At 22.7% G+C, this 14,286-nt stretch overlaps 1 protein-coding gene and 1 long non-coding RNA gene across 8 annotated transcripts in view; one reads left to right on the top strand and one right to left on the bottom strand.

Moving 5' to 3' along the window:
* LOC129612534 (uncharacterized) overlaps window positions 1–626 on the bottom strand; it is a 102,570-nt gene extending 101,944 nt beyond the window's left edge. Inside the window, exon 1 of the long non-coding RNA XR_008697242.1 lies at window positions 235–626. This is a non-coding gene — a long non-coding RNA (uncharacterized LOC129612534). The remainder of the gene's footprint in view (window positions 1–234) is intronic.
* Window positions 627–11,702: 11,076 nt separating this feature from the next.
* LOC129612541 (cilia- and flagella-associated protein 410) overlaps window positions 11,703–14,286 on the top strand; it is a 67,865-nt gene continuing 65,281 nt past the window's right edge. For 4 of the 7 annotated variants that reach the window (XM_055526200.1, XM_055526197.1, XM_055526199.1 and 1 more), the window contains exon 1: window positions 11,704–12,429. In XM_055526200.1, coding sequence (XP_055382175.1) covers window positions 12,344–12,429 — 86 coding nt within the window. In that variant the 5' untranslated portion in view covers window positions 11,704–12,343. Of the gene's footprint in view, window positions 12,430–14,286 lie in introns of all 7 variants that reach the window. The other 3 variants (XM_055526196.1, XM_055526194.1, XM_055526195.1) reach the window with 3 other exon arrangements.

The following is a 14,286-nucleotide window of genomic DNA, read 5'->3' as shown; positions in this document are numbered from 1 at the left end:
ACTAAAAAAATTTAAATAGAAAATAATTTAAAATCAAATAAAAAATGTGGAAGTAAATATATAAATAGATTTTACACTTTTAATAATATTTAAATATACATAAATACAAAATTAATATACATATTAACATAATTTATATATGCCTATACATACATACATACATATGCATATGTTAACATGTAATTATGTTTGAATATATGTACTCATGCATAATATTTCTATGTTATTATGTACCCTAAATATTGTTGAAAATTTATCGCCCTTTTCTTCTCACAAAAAAAAATTTCTTTTTTTTATATTTCCGTCTTGTTTTTTCGTTTCGTTCTATTTGTCTGCTCTTTTCTATTCTTTATTTCTCTTATTTTTTTTATTAATATTTATGAAATATCTACTAAATATAAATTGATAATAATATTTTTTTATTAATTTTATAGTCTTATTAATTATTAAAAAAATTATATTTGTAAAATTTTTTAATTTCTCTCACAATTTCGTGTATTTGAAAACATATGGGCATAGTAAGTAAGCAGATTGCCTATATAAAAGTGAAATAAAATTTTCAAATTTTTTTTTTGTTATACTCATACCCACAAAATTTACTATTATTTTTTAATATTATAACTGTATACATACACATATGAACATTATTTGCATATTATTATTATTATTACCATTATATTATTGTAGTTTTACCGTTTTACACTTTAAAACGCACTAATAAAAATTTTATACACACTTCATATGTACCTACTTATGTACTCATAATAAATTTAGATATAAAAGATTAATTCTTGATTTTTTATACAATTTTTGAATTTTCCCACGATTACTATAAAATAAAATTTAATTGTAGTAGTATTTTTTTTTATTGTGTACTTAAATTTACTAATTTTAGTATGCAAAAATACACTTATGCTGTGTAAGAATATTTTTTTTGCAAAGTAGCTATTTTTTATATTATTTCTGAAATTGTTGATTTTTAATCCAAGAGAAATTTTTGTATAACAGTTTTTTTTTTTAATATTCAATTATTCCCTTTCACATACTTATTTGTAGGTACTTGTTAATTTTCTTAAATTTGCTTATTTCAAAGCTCTTTTTTTGGCTTATTTCTTGTACACAATGAATTTCACAATATATAATTTTTATTTAAATTTATATTTATTATTTCATTTTATTTTAAATTATTTTATTAATATTTATTATAATATTTAATCTTTTTTAATATTTAGAATCAATGAACTTTTAATATATATATATATATATATTATTAATATATATTATAATTTAGATAAAACATTATCATTATTATTTAAAATAATAATAATGAAAAAATATACACAAAATAATATAGGCAAAAAAAAAAAACAAAAACAGAAAATCAAAATTTTAATTTTCTTTCTCTTTCCTTCATCATTTCATTTATCCATTTGTATTATGTTTTTTTATGCATATTGTCGCGCATACATATTTTTTTTATTTATTTATTTTTTTTTATGTTTATAACCTTTTTTCAATTAATATACATATATTTTTACATTAATATCCACATATGTATGTATGTATATTTTCATATGTATGTACAATTAATTTTTCTTTTTACTTTTACAATCATGTAAACATATATCGTCGTATTACACATATATTACATACATATATGTATGTATATATATAGTATATTTTTTATTGATATTATGCGTGTATTACGCACATATTAACATTATTTTACACGATTATATATTTTATATATATATATTATAAATTTACAGTGTTATCACCATAAAAGCACAGTAGAATATTCAAAAAAAAAAAATGATATACAAAAAAAAATTAACAAGAAAACATACTTTTTTTCTAATACCGTTAAAAAGTATAAAGTAATTCCGTTATTAACATTCCTTAACGAAATCCATCGGATAACTGAAAATTTATCTAAAGGGAAATTCTTAAAATTCCTTTTTTTTTTCTTTTCTTTGCTATATTTTTTTTTTTTTCATGTCTGATCTTCTTTTTTTTTCTCCAGTTTTTCAACATTATTATATTAGACTGTATAACAATATATTTAATAAAATATAACATTTTATAAAACATATAGATAGCATAATTTTATATGTATGTTTGTATATTGTTATAAGTGTAAAAATGAGGGAAAGACTCACAATATGATATGAGAAAGGAGCAAAAATGAAATTTCATTGGAATCGTTCACAAGGGGTTGTTTGTGAATTGTGATTATGTTGGGTTAATAAAAATAAATAAGAAAAACAAAAAAAAAGGTCAACAAGACAAGAAAATAAGAGAAGTAAAAGAAAAAATTCCCCTTTTCAAATGTTTTCTTTTTAAGTTGTTGTTGAAAAAATCAAAAATGGGAAATTTTCTGTTTTACTTGTTCTTTTTTTTTATAGTGTTATTTTTACTTGTGCGCAATAAACTGCTTAATTTATTTTTTTGTTTTTTTTTGCTGAATTCTAATTGAGTTTTTAAGGGTTGTTTTTCGGAATAAAAAATATTAACGGTAAATATTGAATTGAATTTTTTTTTTGGGGGCTTTTGATTTAAAATTTTTGTTTTTGATTTAAAATTTTAATATTCGAAATTAATGGTTTTTTTTTTTAGTTTCTTCTCTAAAACAACAAAACAATTCTTGTAATAAAACTTTGCAAAATTTTCTAAATTGATTTTATTCAGAAAATTACAAGATTTTTGAATAACAACCCATCACGTCAAGTGATTGCGACTAACAGAATATTGGTATTTATTTTTAAAATTACCCATAGACAAGGAGTTGAAATGCATTGCATTATAGGAAATGGGTTCCAAATGGGTTAATTCTTTTGCTGTGAATAAATCTAAATTATTCAAATTAATTACAAATGTTTAATCGGCGCAAAAACCGAAAAAATTAAAACAAAAACTAGAAAATTACAAAATATTTGTATGGACCTACCTTATGTTAAATGCATTGTGACAGCTGAATCCATCTAGCTTGGATGATGTAACTTTAAATATTGTAAGAATCCACCTAGCTCGGGAATCAATGGGTGTATATGATGAAGGGAACCATCTAACTGGAATCCAGTCATTGTATTTAACAGCAAGAATCATCTATCTAGTCACACTACATATTGAATGGATTTACTTTGCTCGAATTCAATCGTTGTATTTAGTGGATGGATCCCCCCAGCTTGAATCCAATCGTTGTATGTGTATAATGGGCCCATCTAACTCGAATCTCTATATTGCAATATTAAGTTATCAATATATGAACATATACATACCTACAAAGTATAAATTGATTAATATAAAATTGCAACATTGAATTAGCAAGAAAACAAATTGTCTGTAAGCTACAAACGAGCACTAAACAAATTAATTATTACGTAAATAAGAAAATTATTTAAATTATATTATTTTAGAAAATTCTGTATTCAGGTGGGAAGTTATTTTGGCATTATTTTCGTTTTAATTTTATTGAGAACTTTAGAGGGATAGAGCGGAATATCGAATTTAGAGTGGAATATCGAACGGGCAAACATTACATAAATTTTATTATAAATTTCTAAATAATTTACGTATGTTTAATTTCTGAAAGCACATCATTCACAATTAAGCAATTACTTTCTTATTTAAAAATTCTGTTATTCTTTCAAAACGGAAGCTATAAGCAAAACAAATTTCGTTAACTTCAAAACCGTATAATATTATGGTTACATATTTTAATTTTACAATTCGAATACTGAAATCGTGTATCAAAATCGCATTGAGTTTATAAATTAAATTACAAATATTGTTAAAAAACATTCCGACTTTAAATATTTAAGTTTTGTACTTTATATATAAGAATCGATTGAAATTACTAATAAAATACTTAAAAATACTTAAACCTAAATATCTTAAACTTAAGCTAGCATAATAATTATTTTTATTTAATGAATACGAAAACAAGTCAGACAAAATAGATTTATAAACGATATTCTTATTTCCTTATATCTTAAATTTAATTTAAAAATCGTATATTATAGGGAAATTTTTGTTTCTAACTCCACATCTAAAAATACGTTCCACATTCTTCTGTATCTATAATATTAAAAGAAAACTGGTAGTATTTAATATGGTTATTTGTATTCCTACAGCATCGTTTCAGTCAGCATACAAGACTTCTAGTACATATTTAATTCTTAAATGGAAAATTAGAGTTTAAAAAAAATTTATTCTTTTCTACAAGGTTTAAAATTTTTAATAGAAAATAAAAATAATATTTTGGTACTCGTACATTCAAAAAATCAGTATACATACAACAAACTTATTCGACAATATTCCGAACAATTTTAAGCGCATGTTCGTTCTCTTGGCATGATTTCATTTTCATCTTTATCAAAATTAGAAAAGTACCATTAAAAAAAAATTGAGAATTTTCATATTTTAGCTAAAAGCTTTTATTTTTTTTTTCAATTTTAGGTACATTAACACTCCTATGTCTAAAAAAAAACATTGCAAAATTCAATGTTAGAATAAGAAAACAAAAAAAGCTGTCTAAATTATGAATACAACTTTAATTTCCAAGTTTTAACCATTTTATATGAAAAAGTAGAAACGGAAAATTTGTCTTTTTTAATTTTCTCATAAAAATAAACTTTTACATACAATCAAAACATATAAAAAAGGTAGGTATGTAGGTATATTAAAAAAAAAAAACTCTTCTCTTACTTAAATTTTGGTAGGTTTTTCCAGGGTAAATAAAATAAATAGAACAATAAAAGTAAAGGAGAAATGATAAATATACGTGGAAAATAAGATAAATGGTAAGACCAGTTTTCCATCAAAATCCATTTTTTTTGTGAATTTCTACGACCTCTTGTATTACATATAATATATAAAAATAAATAAAATTAATTATTATGATTATTTATAAGAACATAAGAAATATGCATAAATTATTATTATTTAATTTAAATATAAAATATAAAAATAATAAAATTTGTAATTTATATTCAAATTATTACAAAGCACGTTCTACGAAAAACTGTATAATCTTTTAATTTTTTTCTAAATCCAATTAGTATTATAGCTTATAGAAGAGTTTCATTGAAAAATATAACTTATAGAAGAGTTTCATTGAGAAAATACAAACTCTTTGGTAGAGCGTTATAATTTTAGATGAATTGCAATGTCCCTATACACTTCATTAATCAAAATTGAAATATTGAAATTATTATATAGAAAAATCCAAAACATCTAACTCTTATATTAAAAAACCACAATGAATTCCGAAAATTTGAATTAAATCTTAACCTATTAGAATTATATCAAATTTACTAGGAATTATGTTGGTTTATCTGACATGTTTTTTAGTACGAGCTTCTATTTATTACAATAAAAGTGTCATACAATATTATTACAAGTAGACATTATTAATGGATTGCCAATAGTAATTGTTTATAGAAATGGTGTTTATCCGATATTTGGTTAATCCGATTTAATATTACTTGTTATTTCTTTATATGAGATCGAGAAAAAGATCCGGTTTTTCAATTTTCCAAGCTCATTTTGTTTCAATTTAATTTTCCATTTTATTTCAACTTCTTACTATAATAATCATCAATTTTGTTTTATTTAACATACCAACAAATCAGGATCCTAAAATGAAAATTGGATTAATATAACAAACTAAAATTAAAATAACAAAATTCCAAAACAAGAGGACCATTTTTTTAATATTTAATTTAGTTGAGTAATGACGTAATTAAAACTTGCAACTAGTCAGAAATCAGCCTTGTACACAATATTCAATTTTTCTGTAAGACTATCTATTATTTAGCTTATATATTAATTAATTCAATTGGGAGACTCATTATGAGAATGATATACATTCATATATTATATTTCAAAATTATATTAAAAAATTAAATAAAATGACTAATTGGGAAAAAAAAATAATAAAAGAAATTTTTAATTTTCAAATGCTTAGAAATCACAAGTCTATATAAACTTATTATATACCAACTATATTGTATATATAACAAAAAACTTTCCATCAGTCGCCAACTATACCCTATTTAGAACGAGTACATGTCTATATTACTATTATTCTACAAATATACAAGCATGTACATTATGAATATGTACAAAATAAATTTAAAATAAACTTATAATATACTTATGCATGTAAAATAATATTGTTATACTATTATTATTTTCATTATTACATACACACAAACATATGGTACAAATTTCGATGCGATGATGGAAAATGTTATTTTTTGTTTTTTTTTTCATTTTAAATTTTCCAAAAATATATTTTATATTTTTTTACATTAAATACCTATATGCATAAAAAATATTATAATAAAATAAAAGAAAATTTTTTTTTCACAAAGGACAATCCACAATAACTGAAAAACAAATCATGTATGTAAAACAAATAAAACATAAGTTAAAAATAAAAACAAAAGAACACAATAATAATCAACCAAAAACAACAACAACAACAAAAATCTTTAATTCAATAGGTTTCTCTATCCTTAAATTTTATATTATGTACTGGAAATATACAATGTATAAATATATATTTACATATTTACTTATCTTACAACATATTGTATGTAAATACAAAATTTGTGTACACACTTTATTCGTAATCCTTTTTCTTCTTTCATCCAACTATACATACAAACAAAAATTTAACAAAACAATAAAGTTAAAATTGAAAATTAACCGCACCTATAGTAAAATTTTATTTAAAAAAAAAAACAAGAACTAACAAGAAAAAAAAAAGGATAAAATTAAAATGAATCCTTTAAAGTCCTTTTATTTTTTTTTGTTGTTTTTGTCATTCCATTAGTATAAACAGTATATACATACATATATATATAAATTTTTTAAATATATTTAACATACTCCCCGGCAGATTTTTTAATTGTATATCATGTACATACGCACAAATATACATATTTACATATATATATACATACAACGTTTGATATTAAAACAAAAAAAAAATTGTTTTATTTATTTTCATTTACGTATTTTGTGTATAAATAATTTATATATGTACATATATATTATATATAGCCCTATTTAATATGGATATATTGTAAGGATATATTTGCATATGTACATGATGATGAAATATTTTAATTATATATGGATGTACAATACAAGGATATCATATAAAATGAAAAAAAAAAAAATTACCCACATACACCTACCTCTTTATATAACAATTAATATTAATATAACAAAGGAAAACTAGGTCAAAATGAAAATGTTAAATTGTAGGTAAATCTATATACACTTATATATACATAAATATTAATGTATAACATTCATTAAGTACATGTACACGTACATGTACTTACGTACATTTTTTGTTTTCTGTTAACGACCCAACAGGTGTAAATTTTTATTTTTAGATATAAAAATGAAAAAAAAAAAAAAATAGGTAAAAAACAAAAATAATAAGAAAAGCGAAAAAGAATTTATCTATCAGGTTTTTTTTTTTTTTCTATTTTCATTCATGAAAATAACAAAAATAAACAAAAAAACATGTAAAGAGTAAAAAAATATTTATTTTTTTAAAACAATTGAATTTTTCACTTTGTTTTTTTCTTGTTTCATAATTTAAAAAGGCGACAAGAAAATAAAAATTATAAAACGCTTAAAAATTTAAAATCATAAACAGAGAGATAAAGAATATAGCTAAGCTGGTGATGACTGATTTTTTTTTTTTTGATATAAGAAAAAATTTTTACAAACAATTGCATATTTAGGAAAACAGAGAAAAAAATTTTTGAAAAGAATATTAACAGTTAGATTATTAGAGCGCTAAAGAAATTTTCAATTAAATTGTAACCTAAATTTTTATAACCTTAATCTAAAAAGAAACATCTACATTTGAAATAGAATTTTGAATTTTTTAAGTGAATAATTGTTGTAAAATAGCAAGAATGCATAATGCTCTGTGACCTTGCTCAGTTTATGAACTTTACATGAATTTGAGAGTACTCGAATTCGAGACCTGAAATTCACGTATTGCACATTAATTGATGAGAAATTTTATATACGATGTAATCGACAATATAATAACGTAATAGATTAATGTTTTAATTCGGAAATCAGGAAATTCGTTATCAAACATATCAACAGAATAGAAAATCATCATAATGCTCAAATGCGTCTAAAAAGAAGACCCATGGACACATTGTACAATGCTAAAAGTTGAAATCGAATTTGGGGTTACAGTCAGTGGACATTCCCCCCACTAATACCTAAAAACGCTATATGTAAATTGCTTGTTAAGTTAAATCTAACTTAGTTGCACTAATAATACCATTTATAAAAAACCTTCCTGAAAGTACTTTTCTATACTATTTGAATCTTACATTTACTTAGAAATAAAATTTTACTTTATTCCATACTTGCGATATTTTCGTTTTAACAAATGGAAGTCAATAAAATCTTATACTTCATGAATATTTAGCAAATTTGTAGTAAGTACTACTATTATTCCTGGGAAAATACCGGTATTTGTTTGGCGCACATTTCTAAATTTGTTTTTCTTTGAAAGACTCCTTTGATTCTAAAGCAGACTAGTTCTGGATCCGAAATTATAGCTAAAATCAAAATTTCTTGTTTTAAAAATTTTTTTTCGATACATAAAGTTATTTAATAAAGTTATTCATTTTCACTTACCTATGCATAGATTTGCCAAACTTAATTTTGAAATCAAATCCAATAATACAGAAATTTATTCAAAATCCAAGTTAGTCATCACGAATTAGTTTGAAATTTTTAAAATTAATGAAATATTAGTCGATTTCAATATTGTATCCATAAATGAAATCTAGGTAATCATATTTTTGATTTGCTTTACAAACCTGCCTTACTTACATAAGTGTGCAACAGTTACGTCTAATTTTATGTAATTTTTCATATTTCAACAGCATATCTCTACATACCTAATGTTGTATTTTATTAAATGTAAGTATGTGTATATCATATTTGTAAATGAAGCGAAAATGAAAATAAAAATAAATATATTCTTTAATTTTCTAATATTCTTAAAGAAAAAATTGCAAAAAATCAAAAAATAATTCAAGTGAAAAAGAATTTTTTTTTTCATTTCATTCTTCGTTTTCTTTAATTTAACTTTCATTTTTTTGCTTTTCCTTTTAAAAGGACTACGTAACAAAATAACGCGGTGATGATTTTCAAAGAGTAAATTTACATAACTTAAATATAGGGTAGGGAATCCCATATATACTCGTACCTACTTACTACCAAAATAATATTGATTTATTCTCCTGTTTTTCAAATGATGAAAAAGGAAAATGAAAATCAGATTTTCACTTTGATCACAACGAAAAATTCAAAGGATCCCTTAAAGTAAATTGTCCAAATCAATTTAATATCATTGCAAATATTCTTACATATAGGTTTATATCTACATATGTATGTTATATAAGACCTTATATAACATTTTCTTAATATATTTTATATTTAAATTCCCATAAAGAATTGATTTTCTTTCAATTGAAATTAAGTTATTTTCTTTTTTTCATATTTGTTTTTTATGATTTTTTTGAATTATTAAGGATAAAAAAAATAGCCGGAAGTAAGCTTATATTTTTAGTAAGAAAATAAAAATATAACCAAAATTTGTAACCTTTTTAATAATAAAAATGAATATTTTTATTTATTTTTTTTCGGATTTTCTTTAATAAATTCAAACAAGTAGGCATTTTGTGTGACTATTTTGTAATGCACATAATTTGTATGTATGTAACAGGTGCTTAATTTGATGAGAAAATATATATTAAGGCTCGTAGTACATTAAATGATTTTTTTTCTAAATAGTTATTATAATAATATAGATGTTGAATGCGGCTTTATACAGAATTTGTAAGAACAATTTGATTCATTTGTTGCAAAAGTGTGATAAACAAGGAATCTCTAATATGATATTGTTTATCACACCTAGTAATTTGCTGAAATTATCGTTTTTTAAGAGAGTAAAAAGTTCTATAATGGTTATTTTGTAGTATCCCAACTGAAATTAGGGAAAGGAATTGATCTTCCTAAAAATAAAATCATGATAATTTATTTTATAAAAAAGCTGCTACTCACCTTTAATTCGGTGCAGTTAATTATGTATACATATTATAGGTGCATATGGTAAGCGCTTTTTTATTCTGAAATCTTTCAATCAGTTGGAAATGCATAATTAAATTTTGTTGGCTTTGCAGAAATTCATTTTAAAAGTCCATCACAATTTCCGTATTCGGTTTTTGATTTTTATAAAATTTTAACAAGATATTGATGTTCTAAATCTTGAATTTATAGCCTTTATTAAAGCATGAAAAGTAAAATCGCATTTATGGTAGCTATTCCAGTAATGAAAAATATTTTGTTCCAGTTCCAGTTGAATTCTGATATTTTCTTGTTTAACTGATTACAGCAAGTCTTCCTGCTTACAAAATTTAATTTTTGTTTTACTGAGTTTTTATTACCGTTATTAAAATATTTATTAAGCCAAAATTTATTGAGCGTTTTGTATTTATATAAAATAAAAGTTCCTTCAATAAGCTTCACCATCATTGAATAATCTAATACGAAAATTTTTAAAATCATCAAAAATAAAACAACAGCATCTAACTGACATCTTGTGGAAGATATAAATACTAATATCGAAATTAAACAGTCACAATTATGTACTTTATTGAAACAAATTCGTAATATTATTATAGAAAATTTCCCACACTCATCAATGATGATTCTCAAACCATTAATTCGAAACTTCACTTGATAAACGTCAGTATAAAAAAAAATTTTTGTTTTGAAAGTAAACAAAATGTCAAAATTTTAAAATATACACAAACAAACATTTTTTTCCAATTAGAATGACATTAAGCCGCAATTAAGAAATAGGAAATTTTTTATCCAATGTGTTTTAAAATTACCATATTCGCAATAGTAATTGTTTTGGAAAACAATATTTATTATTTAATATTGTGAATTTTTAATATCTGCAGAATTTTGAAAACAATGAAGTTATTATTGAGTTGAAAAAAGAACAAGAACGGTTTGCTGTGGTGAAATGATTTTCCGGTATTGGAAAATATACAGACCTGCACTTTGAGAGAGTAGGAGAGTCCGTCAATGACAATTTATATGTGTTCTTATGAAAATTAGAAAAGACCAATTTTTTTATAATCGGCAATATCAAAAAATAACATTTTTCGTATACTACAATTTGTGTTCTTCTCTTTAAAATTTTACTAAGAACTTGCACGGTACGTACTCCTTTAAGCTAAATTCATTGTTTTATCGCTTTTAAGTTAAGCAACATTTTTTTAATACACTTTTTTTGAAATTTTTTTAACAATTGTAGTACGTCAGTTTATGAACTAATAATCAAATTGATGTTCCTATGTTGAAATTGTATCAACTACAGACGCAGAAATCATCGCAGTAAAAGACACCTATTTAACTTTAAAAGTTATAAAAACAACCAATTGTGTTGTTAAAAATAAATATTTTCTGAATAACACGAACAAAATAAAAAAAAAACTTAAAAACTTATTGTGAATGTGGGAAATTTTATTATGGATAAAAAAAAGTACAATTTTGACTTGAATTGAAATTGAATGTGAAATTTGTGTTGGAAAATGAAAAAGTCAAAATCATAAAGTCAAAAGTATTGAATAGAAGCGGACGTGTGGGAAAATTCAGTCTCGGTTGAAAAGAAAACAAAAAAAAAAGTAAATATTGCAATTTTTATATTATAAAAATTGAATTTTGAAAAAAAGTGAATTTTAAAATTTAAAAATTAATTCGAATTTAATAAAGAATAAAAAAAATATAGCAGTTTATATTTAATACTGCATTAATGAAGGTGAATTTTAGGTAGTGAGTGACTCACTAAAATCTTATTATTTTCCTCATTTTCTTGCTTGTTTTTCTAAATTTGTGTTAAAAAAAATAAGAAGAAAAAAAAATAAGTAAATAAAAAAAAATAAAGTTGGCGAATTTTTCAAATAATGTGAATAAAATTTTCAATATTTTGTTGTTTCTTTAATGAAAAGTGTTAAAATTCTGTAAAGCTAATCTAGGTATACCTACCTATAAATTCTTTGTAAAGAATAGAAAATAAAAAAAAAAAAGAGTTAAATTACTAAATTCAGATTTTGAATAAAAATTTTAATCTTGTTTTTTTTACTTTATTTACGCCTACATACAAAATTTTTCAATAAGGAAAAACAAGTTTGTTTTTTTGTATTCTTGTTTTTATTTTGCTTCAAATTATATCTAAACAGGAATTGAATGCAAATATTTGTTAATAACAATGACAAGATTAACAGAAGAAATGGTTATAGCAAGATCTAGGGGCGGTGGTTCAGACTTAGCTTCCATAAAAAAATTAAATTGCTGGTAAGTTTTGTTTTGTTTTCTTTTTCTTTCTATTTTTTATGTTGTTTACATATTTTAATGGTCATTAATTTATGTATCTTATAATGTTTTAGGTAAATAACAGTGTAGGTACATAAGCACAATTTATAAGATTTTTATTTTAACTGAATGATTGTTGAATAAGGAAAAATTATGGTTATAACAAGATATAAAAGTGAACAAAACTGTCCCTTTGTTGAAAATGTAGTACCAATATGAATTTGAAGTAGATTCATACCAGTTGCTTGACAAAATATGGTGTCATTTTTTATTTATGCTTACATTTTAGTTTACTCCGCAATCATTCATTACAATAGAAATTAAATTATGTACATTATACTAGAGGTCATTGTGTCTTAAAAATAAAATTTTTTTAAATCAGACTAAAAATTATTTGAAGTTGCACCGCTTTATATTTTAATTTTATAATACCAATTAGTATTTACTATATAACAAGTACTTATAAATTGTTTATTATATCTGTTAATACCCACCTATAACAGCCATAACAAAATTATGTGTATTGGAGATGAAATTCTTGAAAAAAATGCAAGAAGTTTAAAATGCAAACAATTTTCATATAATGAATTGCATAAATTTGATGTGCTTTTAATTATAATAAGTAAAATAGATAGGTACCTACCAAGTTAATTAAGCCCTTACAAAAGAAAACAGAAAAATATTTATCAGAAACCTTACCACTTCTAAGATTTTTTTAATATCATAGTTATTTAGTAATCTTTACGTACCTTTCTTAGCATTTTAATTTTATTGAAGTCAAACGTAGTTATAGGTATCTGTACGTACTTATGTAGGTATATTTCTAAATGGATGGGTAAGTAGGTAGATTTATTTATTCTTGTCTCATCCATAGTCTCTCATTCTTTTCATTTTATAGCAATAATAAAAAACAAAAATTATAATTTATAAGTAGGCATATATTTTTGTGTTAATTCATACAATTTACTTACTATTTTCAATTTACATTGCAAATTACCTAAGTATAATTTACTAAGAATAATGTCTACTTATTAAATTATTGAAGACAATGGCCTCCAGTAAAATGTACAATGTGTATTGATATGCTTTTTCTGTCTTCTAAGTATATAAGTATACAGTCATGTCTGTAATTTTCTTTTTTTCTGTTTTTTTTTCTTATTGCTGAGAAATTCTTATAGAAGAACTTACATATATTTAAAAAAAAAATTCTCATGCAATTCAAACAAAAATTACTTAGAACTTTAAAAAAAAAAAGAAAATAAACTTTTATTAAATTGTACTTATTTACTTATATTAAATAGATATGTAGGTACGCACGTATGTGAATAAAGAATATAACTTCATGCAATTCTATGTGAAAATTGAGAGGATTGATGAATATATTTCTAATGTAGTTGGGGTTAATCAAACTTTTTTTTTTTGAGAAATCAATTATTCCATACTTGGCTGTTGATTTTTATTTATATTTCTCTGTCCAATAGAATGAGAATTGAATATAAATGTGTCCTTTGTTTTGATAATAATGGTTAAGTAAAACAAAATACAGTAAGCTCTGGTTTAAAAAAAAAAGACACTTTATTTTTAAGGTTAAGACGATTTTTCACAATTTCGATTTTACTAAAGAATATTGTATGCTTCTCTTTTTATTATACTAATATGAATGCAAATATTTGGGTTTTTATTGGTATGATAGTGGTGAATCCCGAACATTACAGTACAGTGAGAAATGTTTTAAGGCGTAATGTGGCATTTATCCACCTTGCCCTGAAAATTCTACATAAGAACTTAAAGTGCTAGGCCACAGTCTTAAACAGTATGCAAAAACTTTAGCTAAGTTTT

Source organism: Condylostylus longicornis, unplaced genomic scaffold, assembly GCF_029603195.1.
Source record: "Condylostylus longicornis isolate FDR11 unplaced genomic scaffold, ASM2960319v2 ptg000074l, whole genome shotgun sequence".
NCBI lineage: Eukaryota > Metazoa > Arthropoda > Insecta > Diptera > Dolichopodidae > Condylostylus > Condylostylus longicornis.
The sequence above is the reverse complement of the archived record's forward strand: the minus strand, read 5'-3'. Positions and strand labels throughout refer to the sequence as shown.